The following is a 23,265-nucleotide window of genomic DNA, read 5'->3' on the forward strand; positions in this document are numbered from 1 at the left end:
CGATAATGCTTTATTAGTTAGAAATGTAAACAGCACATGGTACAGTCAGACATTAAGGCTAAAAGGATGACACAAAAAAGGTCCTGGGGACTTGTTTCCATTGTGGTCCTATGTATTCAATTCATCACATAGCATTAAAAAAATTTACACAATAATACCGTGCATGTCATCAACAAATACAAACACTAATGTGACATTACATTTAGCTCCCACATTTAGCTCCCAGAATAGCGACGCTAAGGTTCATGTGGTTTCAAGTGGCTTGGTTTTTTTTCTGTCCCGCAGAGCTGTCAGATGGGGCTGAACTTCGCCAGCGAAGAAGAGGCCAAGAGGTTCCGAGTCGCCATCAACGACCTGCTCGGTCGGCGGCAACGCAAAACTGGTAATCCACACAACGCCAGAGTCTGCTCCGCCCCCTATGCCTTTCTCACAGCCAAATGACGTTTCAACTTCCACTAGTTTTTCCCACACGCTTTTTACTAACCAAAATGACCAAAAGCCCTGCTCTCTCAAACCCATAGCTTTGAATCACACCTCGTCCTATTGGATCTTCAGAAACTCTACAACTTCACTTCCATTTGTAACATAACTGAAAACCTAACTTGACGAAGGTGCGTAGAGGCAGTCATAACATGGAGACAAATGGGTCCAATACTATACGATAGACTACAGATATTGCTCTACATACACATGCGGGATATTGTGGTTTCAGACGTACTGCAGAATTGGCTTACATATCAAAGTGCATGGATTAAAGTTCTCAGTCGCCACGACTGACTTCAGTCATTTGGATTCCATAGAAGCCATCAGCATGTCTTCTATGGAAGCATGTTGCGCAGCGAAAATAGACGATCTACAAGAGCTTGTAGATCGGCCACTTTCACTTCAGTAATTATTTTAACTCATTGAGTGGCTGCCATTAACGTGTTTCACGTGTTTTTACCGCTATGGCGCAACGTGCCAATGGCGTGTTTGACGTGTTTTTGAAAAAATTGTAAAAAAGTTTGGAAAACATGTTCAGAACCCAAGATATCATCATCTGAAGATTTGCAGCTCCATCCACTCCTTGTTTAACTTAGAACTGAAAAAGGCTGTATCTCGCTTCCTTTACTTTGAAAAAAACTCTGGCACTGGGACAACATCATTCTGAAATAATTCTGCCAATTCTGGCACTCAATGAGTTAAGATTAGAGCATTTGAAGTGTCTAAACTAACAATATGTTCGGAAGCATATTCTATAAAATCTTAATAGTCTCCAATATTTCATATAAAAGCAAATGTTAACGCCTCAATCTGTGCTTTATTCACCTGGTTGGCACTATGTAGAACAGCAGGTGCTTTATTCACCTGGTTGGCACTATGTAGAACAGCAGGTGCTTTATTCACCTGGTTGGCACTATGTAGAACAGCAGGTGCTTTATTCACCTGGTTGGCACTATGTAGAACAGCAGGTGCTTTATTCACCTGGTTGGCACTATGTAGAACAGCAGGTGCTTTATTCACCTGGTTGGCACTATGTAGAACAGCAGGTGCTTTATTCACCTGGTTGGCACTATGTAGAAAAGCAGAAACGATATGACTAAAACATCATAAACATCATAATTTTACATAATTTACTGAGGAAACGGCGCTAGTATGAGGGGGGGGCTCCTTGCACACTGTTTCACAAATCACACATTTTCAGTCGTGAGATTTTATTTTGCTTTCATCCATGAAAAAGTGACTCATGGACAGGGGGGGGAGGGGGGTTGATTATAAGGCTTGGTTTGGGGGGCGAGGGCTGCACTCTGTCTGTCTGTCTGTCTTGTTCCTAACTGGTCTGCTGCTGTCAGCACAGCGGTGTCCGTCTCTGTGGCTCTCTAGTAAAAGCAGCGGCGTGTCTCTGCATAGTTGAAAAGGAGAGGGGTCTGCAGCAGCAGCAGCATGGCCTCCCTCCCTCCTCTCCTCTCCTCTGGCTCCTGGCCAGTTTCCTCCTGTTCCTCCTCCTCCTCTCCGCATGCCGGGCTTTTGATGTGAGCTATTTGCACAGTGGCGACCGAGGGGTTTCAAAGGCACATGGCTGGCAGGACAAGCGAGGGTAAAGATCGGTGGAGCACGGCAGAGAACTCGGCTCGGCTTTCATACCTCTTTTTTTTGTTTATAACATTTCTAACCCACCTTTCTCCTCCGTCGAGGTTTTCCTGACTTTCCTCAACTCTCTTCCTGACTGATGTTCCTCCCTGTGAGGTATAGCATGTTCTGTCTGGCTTGCAGAGGTGTAAAGTTACTAAGTACATTTACTCAAGTACTGTACTTAAGTCCAATTTTGAGGTATTTTTTACTTTAGTGGAGTATTTCCAATTTTCAATACTTTTACTTCTACTCTACTACACCTCAGAGGAAAATATTGTACTTTTACTCCACTACCTTTATTTGAAAACTTTAGTTACTTTGTAGATTTAGATTTTTATTACTAAACATACATTAACCACTTAAGATCTATATTTCGGCTATTTGAAAATAGCTGATCTACAAGCTCACAACGCGTCTCGATGCGACGCGTTGTGAGCTTGTAGATCGGCTATTTTGAAAACTTGAAATGGGACATTCTGCATAATGAGTACTTTTACTTTTGGTACTTCATGTATATTGTCATGCCAATACTTTTGTACTTTTACTTGTAATGGAGTATTTCTACATTGTGGTATTGATACTTTTGCTTAAGTAAAATATGTGAGTACTTTTTACACCACTGCTGGCTTGTGGTGGCATCGCTGCCTCAGACACAATGCAGGTCTGGATCAGAGCAGTCATTGACATAGAGACTTGTCACATTGGCTTATACTAACTTCTTTCCAAAGCAACGCGCTTTGCCTCTATGATAATTCGCTCTTTTCCTCCGCACTTAACCTCACTATCTCCACAATATCTTCTTCTGTTAGCATTGTTTTGGATGGGGCCTTTTTTATGATTCGATTTCAAAACTATAATTGTGTACATTTTTTGTTTTGCAGAGAAGAGACGTGACCCTCCAAATGGTATGTTTAATTATAACTTTAATAATGAAGACTTTTTTTTAAAAGTTCTGTTTCAGCGTGATACATGGAAATGCAGGTTGTTGCACTTGGCATTGGCTTTTATCTAGACAGGGTTTATATCCATAGAAAGTCACAGTCTTATGCAGCAAGCAAGCAATCTGAGGTCTTGAGAGCTTTTAACTTCAGTGCTGAACATGAAATATGTTGTGATTGTGTGTACATGACACAGTCATGTACACACAATCACAAATCGTGCCAGCCTACACATTGGTGTTTTGAGCCTTGGGAAATATTCAGGAAAATGTCATGGATGGGTGATTTTATTTTGTCATTGAACACAAGTGTACAACAATTAATTATCTTGATGGCATCAATCCAATGCAAAATGAGCGATGGAATGCATAGATGTTAGTAGCAGCAGAGGTGCTAATGAATAAACAATAAAAAGTCAGTGTTTGTACAGTACAGTGAGGAGTTCACTGTATCTACTGTACATATATCTACTGTAAAAAAGTTCTACAAATGTGTTCATGATCAGGAGATCAAGTGATTAGCATCAAGCCGTATATTTGTGAGCGATTGAGGTACTTATGATAAATACTTGGCCCATATCCCAGTTGCTATCTATAGCTTACTAACTAACACCAGGCCTGGGTTATTATTATCAGTTGTTCAGCAAAAAGAGCTGTCCGATGTTGACGATGGTATTTGAGCATGGAGTGGAATAGTCTTTGAGGAGTCTTGGCTTCATTAAAATGCATAGGAGGAGGAAGTTTTCTGACAGTATCAGTGGTACACATTCTTCTATTTAAAGCATATACTGTAGCTTGCAGACTGACACACTCCCCCACCCCACCCCTCCAGGGTTGATATGGCCAAGAGGAGGCCCCATATGTAGACCACATGGTTTCCTTCCTTCCTTCCTTCCTAGCCTACCACGCAGTGGTTTAAAGTAACTAAGTACATGTACTCAAGTACCAGTACTTCAGTACAATTTTGAGGTATTTTTACTTTCTTCAGTATTTAAAAGTTTCAGTACTTTTTACTTCTACTCCACTACATCTCAGAGGCAAATATTGCACTGTTTACTCTACTACAATTATATGAAAACTTTAGTTGCTAGTTACTTTGTAGATTTTGATTATTATTGCAAAACACTAACTATTTCGGCCATTTGAAAATAGCCGATCTACAAGCTCACAATGCGTCACGTCGCGACGCATTGTGAGCTTGTAGATAGGGTATTTTCAAAATATTTTTTAATACATTTTGAACGTGTGAAATGGGACATTCTGCACAATGAGTACTTTTACTTTTGGTGCTTTTAAGTATATTTTACTGCTGATACTTTTGTACTTTTACTGAGTACATTTTGAATACGGGACTTCTACTTGTAACAGAGTGTATCTACATTGCAGTATTGATACTTTTACTTAAGTAAAACATGCGAGTTCTTCTTCTATCACCGTTACCACGTCTCTCCCTCCCCCCTTTTTTTAAATCGGCGCTGTAAAAGCAGCACGTTCAGGGTAGAGCTAATCTCTAAAGCTGTGGTTATAGGTCACTGAATGGCTAACTTAAGGTCTGAGTCCAGCCTCTTGGTTGCATCATCAGAGCTGTAGTGTCATGTTTTTTTTAAAGCTGTGGCTGGGCGGCATCTCAAAAAACTAAATACTTTCACCAACTCCTCCCTGGTTGTCGGTAACGGTGATGATCTAAGGACACGGATTAGCCTGTACAGAACAGACCAGAGTATGGGGCTGCGACCATAGATATAGAAACCTAGATACCTCATTGGCCTCTGCAGTTCGTTGGAGAAACTCGTATCGCGGCCGCCATTTTCGCGTAGGCAAACGGACACTCAAAGTGACCACTGGCCAATCACAGCGCTCACAGTGCGTTGACTACTGGCCAATCACAGTGCGTCTTTTCTAAGACTTGTCAGAATATAGTTGTCCCGCCCCCACCTGCCTCTGATTGGCCTACCAAACGCCCCCTTCTGTGACACACGCGGAAGCTTGCCTACAGCTTGCCTACAGCTTGCCTACAGCTTGCCTACAGCTTGCCTACGCGAAAATGGCGCCCGAGATACCAATGCCTCAGAGCCGAAGGAGGCGTCTACCTTTATATGTCTATGGCTGCGACTACCACTTATTTTCTTAGCAATTATTCTACTGACTGCTTTTTCCAATGAATGGTGAAGCATGTGGTGGTTGTTGTTGTTTTTATTGTTGAATCGAAGCAGACATTTTTTATTATAGTTTTTGTGTAATCGACTAAATCAACTAGTCCGATTAGTCAAAATGATATTTTTGTCATACAATTGTGTCACGCAAAATAGCAAAAATGATACTATCTCTCAGCATGGTGCATTGTGAGCTTGCACAACTGTTGTTTTCTGAAAAAGTGTCGCCTTACTCTTCTATAATGACAAGAATCTTTGTTTAATTTTAATCAATTATTGTTTTGAAAAAAATAGAAAAGAACTCAAAAAAAGAACCCAAGATATCATTATCTGAAGATTTGCAGCACACAAAAAATAAAAAAAATGGTGACCGCCCGGCGCCCACCCTGACAAGCACTTGGAATTGTAGGCATTACATTTAGTTTGACTCGGTTCCACAGACAAATATTGTGAAACATTGCTGAACTACAAGCTCACAACGCCTCGCACTGCGAGGTGTTGTGGCTATTTTCGTTGTGGCTATTTTCGGCTATTTTCACAATGTTTGCCTCTTATGTAATATTTGGCCAATTTGATATTAAAAAGGTCTTCAAAGTCCTTAAATTTTAGAAACTTTAGAAATGTGCAGATACCCTGTATACGTTTTTTTTTTTTTTTTTTTTACTGTTGAGTGTTAAAACAATGTTGCACATTAAGCTAATCATCTGGGGACCCCCCAAAATAATTTGGGGAGCCCCAGTTTGGGAACCACAGCCATAGATTTGACTTCATATTTGATGTAGATTTACTTAACTTGTTCTCTCTTCTCGTCCCTCGATTTACTGCCGCGCTAATTGACTTGGTTTTGAGTATTATGACAAAATAATTCCCCTGAAATTATGCTTCTGAGAGAGAGGGGGGGGGGGGGGGGGGGGGTGGGAGAGAGAATTATGCTCGCGTTGCCATTTAGTGATTAGTGCTGAGAAATTGAGGTGGAAGGGCCTGTCATTCATTCCCTCGTCACCCAATGTGAACCCTTGTCTAGCAGTGAGGGTTCTGTTAACCCATTAAGACCTGAGGCCGGTCCTACAAATGTCTTCTAAATCCTAACAGTTTTCGGTTCTCAAACGTTTTCACGTCAAGGACCCCCAAAATGATGTATTTGGCCACCGACCAAATATTTTGTTCCAGGGACCCCCCCCCCCCCCCCCCCCCCCCCCAGAAGCAAAGAATTCAGTTAAAAATGTTCACTTTAATATAATATATATATATTCAAAGATTTGCAAAAAAAAGTGTATATCTGCTATTTAGCCCAAAGTATAAAAAATAATGGTTAAAATATATAAAATCTAAAATGACACAGATGCTTTCCCGGTTCTTATGGGTTAAAAATTCAAATGGCTGTTCGTGATAACAGTGTCCGTGTCATTTGCTTACATTAGTGTCAGTTGAAAAGCCGGTCCTGTCCTCTCTGACAAGCAGCTATTCAGTCTTAGTTCTAGATACAAGGCTTTTATCGTTACTGCTATTTTAGTTCTGCTGCCTGTGCCACTTTTTAATCATGTCACACAATGGACTGAACTGAACTGAACTGGCCTTTATGAAAATAATGTTCAGGGCCACAGTATGAATGGAGTGAGAGGGGCTGAATTGGCCAAAATACAGTGAAGTCTCAGAAAGAACCATCCTTACAGAGGGTGACAGAACGTGCACATTAGAACAGAAATAAAACAGTCAAACATTTACCAAATTCATAAAATCAAATTAATTGCTTTTTAAAATTGTATAATGTTTTTGCGAACGCGGGAGGAGGCGCGGCGAAGCCGCGCCTCCGACCAAGTGGAGCTTACTATGTAACCCTGCTTGGGTTGTGTCTCTCTCTCTCTGTCTCTCTGTGTGCACTGCCTGTGTGCAGCTCCTCTGAGATAAGTAAATGTCCAATTTAGACGTACCATACATCAAATGAAAGGTCTTTGAAAACTGAACACACCTGTCAAGGTTGCGTTTAAGCCCGCCCCTTCCCCCGGAAGCCACGCCCCGGAGAAGGCTCCTAAAAACTCCCCATTGAAACCCCATGTTAAATGAAAAGTGCCCGAATCGCTCCCAAACTTTTTCTACCCCCCCTAAGTGGGGGTCTACGAACAAATACTTCGGGCTCGGATTTTGGCTCCGCCCCCCGGAAGTGGGTGAAACAGGCACTTCAAACACTTTGTTGAATTGTTCAAAAACATTCCAAGTTTTTTTTTGGGGAATTTGTATTTTTCTAAGATGCTCCTTTTAACGCAGATTTTTTTTTAAAAAAAAAATAATTTTTTTATTGGTTACTTTTTTTTAAATATTTTTTTTCATTCTTCTTTTTCTTTTTTTGCGTTCGCTTACCGCGTTCGCGCGTCTTACTTGTTTTTAAGAAGTAGTGAAAATAGCCGATCTACAAGCTCACAACACGTTGGGATGCGACGCGTTGTGAGCTTGTAGATTGGCCATTTTCACTAGTTTGAGTCTGATTACAGGTGTTTTGACTGATATTTTGAAGAAAAAAATGTGCTAATACAGCGTCACAATCATTTTAACCACTTTATCCAGTCATAAGTTGGCTATTCAAAAATAGCAGATAGGCAAGCTTGTACATCTGCTATTTGAAAAATACAGATGTTTATCGAGGGGGGTCGTTGACATGAAAAAGTTTGAGAACCACTGCTCTATTGCACATCTCAAGACGTGGCCAGATTTGAGGTCTTGCATTGGGGTGAACTAAGGTGGGGACATTCATAGGAAATCTAAGGGACTTGGATTAACCATGGATTAGTGGTTACTGGTCAGAGGTTACTGCTGCGTTTTGCACAGATTATATTAAACTTGAGGTAGGGCTGTTGAACAATTACTCACAACCGCAGTATGAACTATGAACTCAACTACTGCAATTTCCAAATTGCAGAGGCTGCAATTAATTGCATGAGGGGTGGGTGGGGTGCAAAATGGACTTCCAAACAAAGGTATTATAGTTATTTCTTCCCCCTCATATAGTGCCTAGTGACTCTGTGCGAAGCTCTGTGCGGTGTGCCCAAAATCTCTTCTGCCCGGTTCTCCTTAGTGGCTGGAGCAATTGATATGCATTTGCACACATCCATTGCCCATTACCATGTGCACGGAACACCCAAGGCCGTTTTTCGCTTTCCCCAAATGTCAGCTGTTTATTAGCGTTCGCTGGCTCCCGGGTTGCCAAATCATGTGCGTGAAACAAGCGCCGATGTTGCCACATCCGTAAAATAAGTGGTTGGGGTGCTCATATCCCCCGACAGGTATGGTCTAGTCTAGTGTTTATAATTAATCCATTAAGACCAGAAACGCATCTGTGTCAAGATTTCTTTGGCTTTTCAAAAATGGTAGATATACAATGGCACAGAGCCGGCACAGAATAATGCCGCGCTATGAGCTTGTAGATCTGCTATTTTTTTGTGTGCTTCTGGGGGTCCCTGGAACAACATATTTTGAGTTGGGGGGGTCCCTGGCCAAATACATATTATTTTGGGGGTCCTTGACATGGAAAAGTTGGAGCGCCACTGATATAGCAACATGCCATTAGGATTTAGAAAACATTTTTAGATATGTATTTGGCCACAGACTCCCATCTCAAAATATGTTGTTAAAGGGACCCCCCAGAAGCAAAGATTTGAGTTACAAATCTTCGCTTTAAAAATGTATGTATTCAAAAATGTGCACATATTGTCAAGATCTTTCAAAAATAGCAGATCTACAAGCTCATAGCACTTGCATATCTGCTATTTTTGAATAGCCAAAGACGTGACACAGATGCTTTTCCGGTCATAGTGGATTAATACATATTTAATCTGTTATTTCAATCATCTCTTTCTATAGTTCCACTGACCCAGTGTGAACTGATATTGATGACTGAGAGTGGGTAATTCAAATGAAGTGTATTCATTAAAATGATGGTGAGCTAGAGGGTGAAATCAACCAGTAATGGGATGACAGAGAGGTTTAGGTGTATGACAATAGCCGTAAGGATCAGAGTGATTTGATAGAAATGTTTTGTTAACTCTGTGTTTCTCAGCCTATGGGTCTGGACCCCCAGGGGGGTCCCCAAATGATTTTGTGCGGGTCCCCAGATGATTTGCTTAATGTGCAACATTGTTTTGTCACTTGACAGTAAAACCAACATACAGTATGTAAGTGTAGTGTATACGATACGGGGTAGCAATTTTTTAAAGTGACAATTTAAAAACTTTTAAGACCTTTTTCATGAACTTTTTCATGAGTTCGAGGAGTTCAAAAGTTTTAAGGAAGCGTCAAAACTGTGGTTGAAAAAGACATCAAGCCATTTACTGTAGACTATTTTTAGCACCATAGTAGCCGTCTGTCGGTGTCTGCTCTCAGGTGCATTTAGCAAGTTTTTTTTTCACTCCCGACTTCATTCGACTGCCCATCTGTAGCAGTGGTGTAAAGTAACTAAGTACATTTACTCAAGTACTGTACTTAAGTACAATTTTGAGGTACTTTTACTGTACTGGAGTGTTTCCAATTGTCTATACTTTTACTTCTACTCCAATTACATCTCAGAGGCAAATATTGTACTTTTACTTCACTACAATTATTTGAAAACTTTAGTTACTGGTTACTTTGCAGATATAAATTATTACATTATAAAACATACATTAACCACTTTAGCACTATTGAATACCTGGGCTGTTTGAAAATAGCCGATCTACAAGCTCACAACGTGTCGCATCGCGACGCGTTGTGAGCTTGCACATCTGCTATTTTCAGACATTTTAGTACTCTTACTTTTGGTACTGTAAGTACGTTTTGATACCAATACTTTTGTACTTTTACTCAAGTAAATTTTGTACTTCTACATTGCAGTATTGATACTTTTACTTTAGTAAAACATTCAAGTACTTTTTCCACCACTGGTCTGTAGTAGGCTAATCCGTAGTAGTCTGTTTGGTGGAGAGCTACCCTTTAGGCGGAAGCATTTGAGAATTGTATGAGCCGACGGTCTGTCTCTGTCTCGAGACGCAAGAGTCACAGTGTCCAGACAATAGATGTAACAAATATTCCCGCGGGGACAGAATGTTCATGTATAATAGAGGAGCGCCAGGTTGAGAAATAAGAGCCAGACACATTTTCTCTCCTTCACAGATCACAGCACTATCAAGTGCAAATAGAAATGGACACCTCTGTAATACTGTACAGTTAGGGCTGGTTTATACGCCCTGTGTAGTGAGATAAGTGGTAGTGATGATGTGTGGAGACAATGCTGAGAAGAAAGTTCTCCTAGGTTCTTCTGGTTTAATACCTAAGCTAAACTGGCAGAAAAAGACTCGCACTCTACAAAACCTTTTAAGGAAGACTCCTTCATACAGCACTGACGAAGGTCCTTAGACCAAAGCGTTAGCTGCTTTTTTTCACCTTTCACTTTGAGCACAGAGCACTTTATGAGCATGTTAAAATTAATCAAAAATATATTTTCTTAGTCTGTCTAAAGAGTACAAAGGACATAGAAGGGCACAACAGTTTTCTAAACTTTAATACCTAAGCTCTCGTTTTGACCTCTAACCCTCCTTATATTGAACTTGGAACTTGTGATTACACAACTTACAAAATAAAATAAAACGATACAAGGAAGCAAGATGCAATCATTCTTGTACGTTTTTACTCTCTGCTCTGCAAGAGGCTTAGCGATCTATCCTCAAGTTTCCTAGGGAGCTTACTGGGGAAACGATTGTGTTGCAGAATCACTTCCGGTTGTCATTCATTCAATTAATTGGAGTGATCCGTAAAAAAATCAATAATAATGTTGGAACAGAAATCAAAAAGAGTCTTATTAGTCTTCCGTTACCTTCCGCGTTAGGGTTAGTTAAGTGTTAAGAAGTGGCCACGTATCTCAAGACATGCCTTCTATAAACAATGACAGCTGTCATTCAGACGGTGGGCTGTTGGTGTTGCAGGAGTACCCTCCTGTAGTCATGCAGCTGCTATTATTTGGAAGGTTATTCATGTAAGCAGGACCACAAACTTATCCTACATATGTTTTAGATCTCTGACACAAAAAGCCCTGAGGGATTGTTTCCATTGTGGTCCTATGTATTCAATTCATCAAGACATATAAATACATAGAATACTATACAAGAAATCATCAATACTAGGAGCCGTAAAAGTATATTTACAGAAAACTGTGGGGGGTCATTTCTTTTGGCAAGCTAGAAGACTTGTCTAGGACCAGTTGCAAATTGCAGACAGGTGCTTTTTAATGAAGGTTTTGAAGGAGGGCAGAGAGTCGCACTTTTCGATGGCTGGTGGTACGGCATTCCACATTTTGGTGGCATAACAGTAGAATGAATTCATCCCCATGTTTGTGCCGAATCTGGGGGGAGATCAGTGGAGCTCCCTCTGGTGTTCTGCCCTTGGGCGTTTATCACTCTTGTGAAGTAGGCTGTGAAGTAGGCTGACGGGCACACTGGTCCCTTGAGGATCTTGAACACCAGGCCCATTGCAAGTACTCTGTCCTCTACCCTGAGCCATCCCACCCTTTTAGCAAAATGAGCAGGGGCTTAATAACAAGCATTTATTCATTTAATCCCTGTGCTCAGATTCAGGTGTCATGGCAGCGACAGCTGCATTAATGAAACACAGGAGGTAGGCTACAGCTAAAAGCAAAGTGTCAGGAGCCCAACGAAAACAAATAAGAATACGAATTAACACTAAAGACAACGGGATCACACCAGGCACAGAACAATCAATTTGTTGCAGATCGTTTCAGCAGTTCACAAGCTTAGCCCCACACACACACACACACACACACACACACACACACACACACCATCAGACCCTCTTCCAGTCGGCTCATCTGCCTGGAGCCACGCCGTACAAACGTTCAGAAACGCCACATAACTCATGAATCATCATTAATACTTTGATATCACATTTTGTCCACAGTTACAACCTCGACAGCATCAAGGGGCTTAACAGTGAACACTCTGATCCTGTCATTAGTAAATGTGGTTATATGATATTAATGGAGAAATAAGAGCCTGGGCTGGTTGCAGATCTCTGTGTTCTCCCTATGCTCCCTCATCTTAGTATTAGGTTTTTGGGGTTAGGCTTATCATAAGGCTGAAGGAACGTGTTCACACGTTCCCCTGCCCAGTCTTGGTTGATCCCTAAACATGATAGTTGCTGTCGGGCAGAAACCTCTTATCTCCATATTCTAACTTTTTGTGTTTCTCCGTAAATTAATGCCCCCCAGTTGATCATACTACAGCGTCACACAAAAGCATCAAAAGTTGCAGGTCCGCGAGCTTGTAGATCTGCTACTTTTGCAATTTTTTTATTTGAATCCTGAAAAGGTAACGGCTTTGGACATATGAGGTTTCCACCCGAGGTGACCCGACAGAGACAATTTCAGGTGTACAGTCTGGTGGAAGTTGAATGTGTTTTCTCTTAAAGTGATTCAGGGAAAATTTAGAATGTGGGGTTGGAATTAAGGTTGGAGGTTTACAGATTTGAAGTGAAAGCGTAATATGGCCTACGTTTAAAACATTTGAATTTGACCATAATCATGTGTGTGATATAAGATGCTTAACAGACGTATCTGTGCTGAACGGCAAAATGTGTCATTGTAGTCCATTGACATTATTGATTTGAATGTAGAAGCTAGCATGGTTACGTTACATTACAGTCATTTAGCAGACGCTTTTATCCAAAGCGACTTACAATAGGCAAGGAAACTACTAATCACCAGAAGTCTTAAGTGCATTCTCTTCTAAAACAAGCAGCTAAGAGCATAGCTAGCGCTAAGGTAAAAGTGCAATATATCAGCTACCTACTTTCTTAAACAGATGAGACAAGTAGGAAAATCAAATGAGCAAGAGCTAAAACAAATAAGTATCGTATAAACAAGAACCAATAAGACAAGAGCTTGTACAGCTAATTGACAACAAGTAGGCAAGGCAAAGAGGAAGGGTAGTGTTTCCTGAAGAGGTGGGTTTTCAGCCTGCGGCGAAAGAGGGGCAGTGACTCTGTTGTCCTGACAACCCTAACCCTGACAAATGATGACACAATTTGAATGTAGAGCCAGCATGACATGTACAGTGTTGACGTCAACCATAAAACAAAATGAGAGCCGATGAATAATAGTCATCTTAGATTTCTTTTCACTTCTTGTCCCATTTTTATGGATTTCCTATCAAATATTTAAACCAAGAAAATGCTTCAGGGGACAAAAGCATAATTTGTATTTTTGTTTCTGTTCTTTGTGATTATGTCACCCGAAGGCTTAATTATTAACACTTTGTCACACATTCCTTGAAGTACACGTTCAACTGAAAAGACCGTCTTCAACACTAATTTAAATTAATAATTTAATGTATTTCAGTTTCGAGCCAAAGTGTTGTAATGGTGAGGTATAAAAATTAGCCTCAAGAGGGTAAAGTTACAATTCTATAAAACGTCCCCATGTCAGATGATAGAGAGGCATACATTAATATCCACACATGCGTAACATGACATGCGTGTCCCGTCCTGCCTTCCTTCTCTCCCTCCCTCCCCTCTTGTCCCTCTCTCCGTCCCTCCCTCCCTCCTTCTCTCCGTCTTTTCTTCCCTCACTCTCTCTCTGTCCACTCCACACTATAGGCCCGGCTCTCCCCATGGCCACGGTGGACATCAAGAACCCAGAGATCAACAATGTACGCTTCCACAACTCCCACCACCACCATCACCACCACCACCACCACCATCAGCAGCAGCAGCCTCACCAGCAGCAGCAGCAGCAGCAGCCCCAGCAGCAGCCATACCACCTCAACAACATGCTGAGCCACACCGGTCTGAGCAGGAAGGACAAGAAGATGAAGGGAAAGAAGAAGAAACTCACCAAGGCTGACATCGGCACGCCCAGCAACTTCCAGTGAGTGTGGGGGAAGGGGGGGGGGGGGGGGAGTTCTGGATGTGGACACGCCTCTGGATGTGGTTCTCTAAATGTCTAACTCTGAGAGTCTCAAATTCTTTCATTTCAAGGACCCTCATTACTCTCAGAGTTGCAGACGTTTAAGGGTCCACTTTTGAGAACCACTAGACTAACTTACACTACAAACAGGCACTAATTGATTCTAATTAGGTCCATTATTATGAGTTCACAAGTGGTTTCAGATTCACTTTTATTATGGAGATGGTAATTTTAGTTTTTCTGTTCTGTGGTTTAGCGTGTGAAAGTTTTTAGATTGGTTTATGTTTGTCCTTTGTGTGTTGAAGGCAGATATGTCCAGATCGTTCCGGTTTGGTGGGCAGTGTGTTCTGTGCACTACAGTACAGTCAAGTTGTGTTGTGTGTGTGTGTGTGACTGTGACATATTGAGGTTGGCCACTCATGTTTGAGGGGGTCTTTGCAGTGGCCTTGGAAAGCTGCATTCAATGACTTGATTGTTTGGCGTGTGCGGTATGTGTGAGTGTTTGTGTGTGTGTGCGTGCATAAGTGAGTGGGTTTACATGATGTGTGTGTGTGTGTGTGTGTGTGTGTGTGTGTGTGAGAGAGACAGAGGACACATGTACTGTATGCTCTTTCTTCATGTCTGTCCCCTTGTTGTCTCGTTCTGCAGGCACATCGGCCACGTGGGCTGGGACCCAAACACAGGCTTTGACGTGAGTTAAGACACACACACACACACACACACACACACGCACACACAGAACCACACACTCTCTCACAGGGTGCGTGCGCGCAAGAGCCCCTGCACAATGGCGACCCGTGTGATTGATGCATGATTGCGCCACACAATGGGCTGTTGTTGCGTACAGCTCATACTTTTTTTTTTGTCCCGCATCCAATGCTGTCATAGAAAACACAAACGCCACAAACTCCGAATTTTTGTTGGCGAGGGGTTATTGCTTTGTGCATCATCCATCCGCCCACGTCGACAGAGAAAGTAAACGTGGTACAATGGGATGTTATCTCAGGATTTTGGGGTTTGACACGCAAGCCTCAGCCAGTTCTTAGATTTAGATTGCTTATTTCGATCCTGAACAACGGTATCTTAAAACATTACATACTGTAATTTAGCTTCTTTCTTTCTGGGTTGATCGAAAAGGTATAGGCTGAAGCTCTGAGCTTATTTATGCCTATCCTTTATGCATGTCGTTTGCAATTGCAATGATTCTTGTTTGAAGCGTTCTGCTTTTCAGTTTTATCGTGTTCCTGGTCAGAATACTGATTAATACATTTCACAACGTTGCCCTCACAGAGCCAGCTGATGAATTACAATAGCATCACTTATAATATTTACACAGTAGTCATTTATGCTCTGTTGAAATAGAACAGATTGTTGTGTATATAAACTAGAACAACCATGCATATCAATGTCTCTGCAAAACACAATAAGCATGACTGATTACATTAGGGCTTAATTACATCTTAATTTGGGTTACTGACCATGCATGCAAAACGATCTCTCACACACACACACACACACACACACACACACACACACACACACACACACACACACACACACACACACACACACACCTCTCACGTCAAGTACATACCTCAAAGGAAATGTGCTGTGGAAAACGGAATCCATTGAGTTGGCAAAGGGAAATTCATAAAAGTTAATTGAAAAGGCATGAATTGACAAACAAACAACCTAGTTAATTCTCTAGTTTGTTCTGCTTAAATACAGGCCATCTCAGTTGTAGTTCTTCTTGTTGACCACTAGGTGTCAGACTGGCACTTCAGTGAACAAATCTTTTACTGCAAAGAACTGCACATGAACTCTGTATCCATTGTGCAAACGGCTATGCGTTATACAAAAGTGTGCATTTATTAAGAAATCACTGAAGTAGGTAATAGTTAACTCTCTTAGTAGCCTACTTGTGGTAGTGCCAGTGTGGGATTTGGTTACAGGCATACAGGATTTAAATTCATCATCGCCAGTGATCCCCTCAAAAGGACAGGTTGGCTCCTCGTTCCCATGAATCTGCATTGTGTGCAGGCATGCATGACAAACATCCAGCAAGTGCAAGCCCGACGTTTTAGGGAAAGTAGGATTGTGCTGGTCAGAGTGGAACTTGGCAGTACATTCAAGTTCGCAAAGACGAGAAGTGAAAGATGTTTTTCAGCTTGACTCTGTAACCTTGGAATATTGTTTCATGTGTCATGATGACAATCATATTCCATGTTGTCATGGCATGCATTGGTAATACAGGATTAGGTCATCATATACTCATTTGAAGTTTGGGCTAATAATGTAACTGTGTCTAGTGTTGGGGTGCTCATATTCATCAAAATGCGTTTGTCTGACATTTCCTGTCTTTACCATAGTGTGTTGGCTGTTTTCAGAGGCAGACAAAACATGAATTCTTGGCAGTCTATGCAAGAAATGTGCTATGGCAAACTTCAGGGAAAATTCATTATTATAATGGGATTTAAAACCTTAATGTTGTAGTCTGTTATAAGACATGCGGTCCGTGAACTATGCAAGTGACATAATGCAGTCAGCAGCAGCCAGCAACATGAACACATTCTGTGAACAACATAATGAAAAATCCATGAGCTACAGGTCCTATAATTATGTTTGTCTCTGTGGTTGAGCACCCCTCATATCCACATTTTCTGTTGCAACATGAAGGCAGACTTGAACTCTTGAGATTGTCTTGGAAGCTAGTCATTCTATGTCTTAAACTGTTCATTCTATGTCTTGGAAACTAGTTTTGGGGTTTGACACGCAAGCCTCAGCCAGTTCTTAGATTTAGATTGCTTATTTTGATCCTGAACAACGGTATCTTAAAACATTACATACTGTAATGTAGCTTCTTTCTTTCTGGTTGATCGAAAAGGTATAGGCTGAAGCTCTGAGCTTATTTATGCCTATCCTTTATGCATGTCATTTGCAATTGCAATGATTCTTATTTGAAGCGTTCTGCTTTTCAGTTTTATCGTGTTCCTGGTCAGAATACTGATTAATACATTTCACAACGTTGCCCTCACAGAGCCAGCTGATGAATTACAATAGCATCACATCATAATATGTGCAGACTTGAACTCTTGAGATTGTCTTGGAAACTAGTCATTCTATGTCTTAAACTGTTCATTCTATGTCTTGGAACCTAGTTTTTGGGTTTGACACGCAAGCCTCAGCCAGTTCTTCAGACACAACTAGTCATTCTATGTCTTGGAAACTAGTCATTTCTATGTCTTAAACCATTCATTCTGTGTCTTTGAAACTAGTCATTCTATGTCTTAAACTATTCATTCTACGTCTTGGAAACTAGTCACTCTATTCTATAGTGAAGTTTTCTTCCTCATAGGCCATGTGTTTCCATTTTTAACTCATTGACTGCCAGAGTAAAAACATCGTCTCTGGCTGCCTTTGCCAGCGATTCTGAGCGTTTTCACTAACCTTTGAAAAATCATAGAATATTCTTCTTCACAACGATCCTCGTGCCACCGCGATAATCTATTCCATAGTTATTGGCAGTTGAATGCAGCTCGTTTTCGCCAAAAAGCAACGGAAAGCAGAGAAAATCGATTTTTATAAATCCTATACACGGTAACTAAACCATCTTGATTTTGTTGTGATCACGTGATCTTTGGCTGTGCTCTTCATCATCATCATCATGATTCACAGGCTTTGGAACAGCGCCCTCTAGCGTAAAACCAAACCACCACATGACGGGTGACTCGTCAATTGGCGGTGTGAGCCTTTGGCTGAAATGGCGAGTTTACTCGTCAATGGCAGTCAATGAGTTAACCCATTGAGACCTGAAGCCGATTCTACATGTCTCCTAAATCTCAACAGTTTTCTGAAAAACATATGTTTCTATATCAGTGGTGCTCAATCTTTTTCATGTCAAGGACCCCCAAAATGTGTATGTATTTGGCCGCGGACCCCCATCAAAATATTTTGTTCCAGGGACCCCCCAGAAGCAAAGATTTGAGTTAAAAATGTTCGCTTTAAAAATATATATATTCAAAGATTTGCACACATTTTCACGATTTTTCAAAAATAGCAGATCTACAAGCTCGTAGCGCGGCACTCGGTGCCGCGCTATGAGCTTGTAGATCTGCTATTTTTGAATAGCCCAAAGTGTAAAATAATGCTTTTTAGCTCAAATCTAAAAATGACACAGTTCCAGGTCTTAATGGGTTAATGTAGGCCGATATGTACCTATATGTTACACTTGTTGTTTTTTAGAATTGAATCTGTCAGTGTAGGTTATATTATTCCATGATGATTCTCAACAGCAGCTGATGTCTTGAAAATGCTGTGCTGCTGAAAGACAAGCGTTTCATTTCTGTGGTATTTCCTCCGCACACCGCTTTACCTTTTCAAATTCAAACCGTACGCTGATTGGCTTGAACCTGACCAACTGTCTGGACCCGATTTTCAACAAGAAGAATAGGCTCCCAGCATTTAGGGCAAGGGCCAACTCCTGCCGAACATACCAAAAATACACACACGCACCCCAGCAGACGATCATCAACACACGGGACTCTGTCCGCTGTTGTCTGCCCACCGTTAACCCATTAAGACCTGGAACTGTGTCATTTTTAGATTTGAGCTAAAAAGCATTATTTTACACTTTGGGCTATTCAAAAATAGCAGATATACAAGCTCATAGCGCGGCACCGAGTGCCGCGCTACGAGCTTGTAGATCTGCTATTTTTGAAAAATCGTGAAAATGTGTGCAAATCTTTTTATATATATTTTTAAAGCGAACATTTTTAACTCAAATCGTTGCTTCTGGGGGTCCCTGGAACAAAATATTTTGATGGGGGTCCGCGGCCAAATACATATAATTTTGGGGGTCCTTGACATGAAAAAGATTGAACACCACTGATATAGAAACATAGGTTTTTCAGAATGTTGAGATTTAGGAGACATGTAGAATCGGCTTCAGGTCTCAATGGGTTAACTGAGTGAATTTGCCACTTAACTACTTAAAGGAATAGTTCACCCAAAAAAGGATTCCTAAGCCAATAATTTGATGACTAGCGATGACTGGCGTGGCGGAGTCTATCCGGTAGGAGACTCAAAGAGACTCAAAGAATCTCCTACTGAGCAGCCACCCCGGTCATTGAAATATTGGCTTGGGAATGTGACAAAAACAAAAAAATCTCATGAATTCAAGGCTTCATGGCATGTGTAATTGTCTTTTTTTTGGGGGGGAGGGGGGGGTGAACTACTCCTTTAAACCCTACAGTATATGCTTTGTTGACTGCGTATCCCCAGGGGTCTGTAGTTGTTGGCCACCTCCCTTTTTTTTACTCTACACACCAAATCTTGAAAATAGCTCATCTAAGTGTATTTTTCCCCGATAGGTTTGCCTGTTATGACATGCCCAGAAAAGGGGAGCTATGGTTCATGTGGTTAAGACATGAACATATCGTTGCTGTCGGAGCAGAAACCTCTTATCTCCATATTTTTACTTTTTAGTTTTTTTCATAAATTAACGCCCTACTTCATACTACAGTGTGACACAAAAGCATCAAAATGAGCAGATCTACAAGCTCGAAACGCGGCGTGACGCGACACGTTTCGAGCTTGTAGATCTGCTACTTTTGAATTTGAATCCTGAAATCCTGAAAAGTAACAGTTAAAAAAGTCATCCTGAAAAGTAACAGCACGACTAGTTGTTGAGAATTTGTGCATTAAAAAAACAATTTCTCTCTTCTTGCAACAACAGCTGAACAACCTGGACCCTGAGCTGAAGAACCTGTTTGACATGTGTGGCATCTCAGAGGCTCAGCTCAAGGACAAGGAGACCTCCAAGGTCATCTACGACTTCATCGAGAAGAAGGGAGGAGTGGAGGCCGTCAAGAACGAGCTGCGCAGGCAAGGTGAGATGACCTGCACCCCGATCTATCTCTCACACACACACACTCTCACACTCACACACACCCGCACACTTGCAGGACACTGCAATAATGGTTAACATCTTGAATGTGGATGGATAGATGGATAAAATCTTTGAATGGGTATAGATACGAATGATAGATACGAACGAAAGATAGGGATACGATGGATACGGATACGATGGATACCGATAGAAAGATACGATAGATGTGGGGGAAAGGAGTACCAGACACGAGGTATACTACAGAGAGAGAACTTTTTGCCTGGCCCTTAGCAATTGGACTGAATATATATATATGTAAAATACAGTATTGTTGTAAAAATGTTGTTGGATGTTAGAAAAGCAAAGGAATAACAGTCTAACCCAGAGCAAAACCCACCTCCACACTGTCCATGGTACATACTGTACATGATATCTCTGCTGTTCAAAATATTAACTTACAGGAAATGAAAAACTAAACAAAAACAATACTTCCTCATCTCAGTTGGTATGGTGACTTTATACATGGTCAGATACTTGAATGTGTCCTTATATTACCATTACTTTAACCAAATACAGCTCAAGTGGAGTTTGGAGGTTTTTGACCATTAATGTGGAGATGTTTTTTTTTTGTCCATCATTGATTAGAATGAAGAACAAGTTAAGTGGTTTGATCGACAGTTTTAGGATCCAATGGAGTTAGGAGGTTTAGTCAGAAGCGATTTAAATATTTCATTGGTTCAATATTTGTCAAACCAACACACAGACGTAAAGGGTGTTCAATAGCACTGATTTATTAAAGAAAATAAAAAAGTTGAAAGACCGAGATGGCTGGTTTCAGCGACTATATCAAACTTGTAAGAAACAAGTTGAGAAAGTCTGTGCCTCATGACACTACTGCAGGTGTTCTTGTGTTTTCTATGACATCATAAAGTTCTGCTGGACCTGGTTTCTTAATGAGATGTGATGAAGATTCTATGACGTCATAAAGTTCCGCTAGGCCTGGTTTCTTAATGAGATGTGGTGATGTTTTCATGTGGAGTCAATGGGATTTATGTGGTTGTTTTTCTCAGAGCTGCCCAGGTGGTGTGGTGGGTAACTATCTCACTACTAGTGTGTGTGTGTGTGTGTGTGTGTGTGTGTGTGTGTGCGCTCTGCTATTGTCTTTGTTTCTATTTCTTGCATGCTCGCTCTCTCTCTCTCTCTGACTTCCTTGCCTTCTGGTTGTTCAACAGTTAATTGATTTAATCAATTATAAAAATGTATTAAGATAATTGCTGAATAATCAATCCATATTTTGGGCATGTTTTTTTTTGGGGGGGGGGTGAAAAGTAGATTGGCTTGTAGATAGTGATCATGTAGATTGCTATTTTAAGTATAAAATAACACTTTAGTGGTTAATCGTTTCATTGATGTATACAATTTTTATTTTAGATTATTTGTGTAAGTGATTGATAGAATAATGTGTTTCTCTCTGCATGACGTCATGCTGTGGTTCTTGCACTTGAATCTGTCACTCATTTAGACTGGCAGGTGTCATGTACTTGACACTGGCTTGTTTTTGTCCTGCTCCTCATATTGACCGTTTGAAGTTTTCCTATCTTGGTTCGAGGCTTGTTTTTGTTTGAGTTTGGTTGAGTTTGATGTGATGATAATGATGACTGTAGTTGCAAATTAATTAACAAAAGAAAATTGGTTTGAGGCTTGGTTTTGGTTGAAAAGCATGAAATTCCAAAAATGATAACGTTAATGGTTTTGTTCTGAAAACACCCTCCTCATATTCTCTCCCCTGGCTTTGATTTACTATATGGGAAAATATATATTCATACCCGTATATAGCTATTCTTGAAAAAAAATTAAGCATCTTGAAAGTGTTGAATTTTTTAACACAAATCCTCACTTCTGGGGGTCCCTGGCACAAAACATTTTCAGATGGGGGGGAGGGGGGGGTCCGCGGTCAAATACATATCAATTTGTGGATCCTAGCTTGGCACGAAAATGTTTAAGAACTAGTTATTTTGGAAAGAATTTGTAGAATCGGCCTCAGGTCTTAATGGGTTAAACGTTTTTTGGAGTGCGAGTGGTTGTCTGCCACCACTACCGCGAGTCAACCCTGAACAAAGGACGGAGAAGGGCAACAGTTTACGTTGGACTTAATCCATTCGACTGCGAACGCATCCGTGTAATTTTTTGATTTCTTTGGCTTTTTTTTTTTAAATCGTGAAATATTTAGCTAGTCTTTGAATATATATATTTTTTTATTTTAAATCAAACATTTTTAACTCAAATCTTTGCTTCTGGGGGTCCCTGGAACAAAATATTTTGAGATGGGGGTACAAATACATATCATTTTGGGGGTCTTTGACATGAAAATGTTTTGTTCCAGGGACCTCCCCAGAAGCAAAGATTTGAGTAAAAAAAAATCGAAACAAAATATGAATTCAAAGATTTGCACAAATGTTCAAGATTTTTTTTTAAAATAGCAGATCTACAAGCTCGTAGCGCGGCACTCGGTCCCGCATTATGAGCTTGTATATTTGCTATTTTTTTTATAGCCAAAGAAATCTTAAAATGACACGGATGCGTTCCGCTCTTAATGGGTTAAAAAATAAAATACAAACATATGTATCAAAATGTCCAATATTGAAAGTAGCACATTGAAACTGACAGTAATAACTCTTTTCTTCTTTTTTTCTCCCCCAGCCCCACCGCCGCCTCCCTCTCGCGGCGGACCCCCTCCTCCTCCCCCTCCTCCCCACACCTCCGGCCCCACCCCGCCTCCCCCGCCGCCGCCCCCGTCCCGGGGCGGGCGGGGAGCCCCGCCCCCTCCCCCTCCCTCCCGGGCCCCCACCTCGGCCCCTCCCCCGCCTCCGCCCTCCAGGCCCAGCGCCCTGGGAGCTCCGCCTCCTCCGCCTCCCCCGCCCACCAGAGGAGGAGGAGGAGGAGGAGGAGGAGGTCACCATCACCACCACACCTCCTCCTCCTCCCTTAGTCATCATCATCATCACCAGCAGCAGCAGCAACAGGCCCCGCCCCCACCGCCACCACCCTCGCACGCCGCCATCGCTCCCCAGGTAAGGCCTGATTACTATACCAGTGGCCTCGATCTCCAGGCTTTTATTGTTTAGTTTTGCTAAAAAATAAAAGCCTGGCCCAGCGCGTCGGTGTACTCTGTATGAGGAAGTGTTTCATTTCCCAACCAACCAGAGTGCAGTGGGCGTCGCTCGTAATGTTGTGC

The 23,265-nt window shown here is 41.4% G+C and overlaps 1 protein-coding gene across 1 annotated transcript in view; it reads left to right on the plus strand.

Annotated features, from left to right (window-relative positions):
• The window catches only part of LOC308092014 (actin nucleation-promoting factor WASL-like), a 44,176-nt gene that overhangs the window by 11,093 nt on the left and 9,818 nt on the right, over nt 1-23,265 (plus strand). The window contains exons 4-9 of the mRNA XM_080437800.1: nt 286-382; nt 2,994-3,017; nt 13,834-14,104; nt 14,792-14,834; nt 19,878-20,031; nt 22,731-23,101. Coding sequence (XP_080293926.1) covers nt 286-382; nt 2,994-3,017; nt 13,834-14,104; nt 14,792-14,834; nt 19,878-20,031; nt 22,731-23,101 — 960 coding nt within the window. The remainder of the gene's footprint in view (nt 1-285; nt 383-2,993; nt 3,018-13,833; nt 14,105-14,791; nt 14,835-19,877; nt 20,032-22,730; nt 23,102-23,265) is intronic.

This window comes from Gymnoscopelus braueri (assembly GCF_963280865.1).
Source record: "Gymnoscopelus braueri genome assembly, chromosome: 9".
NCBI lineage: Eukaryota > Metazoa > Chordata > Actinopteri > Myctophiformes > Myctophidae > Gymnoscopelus > Gymnoscopelus braueri.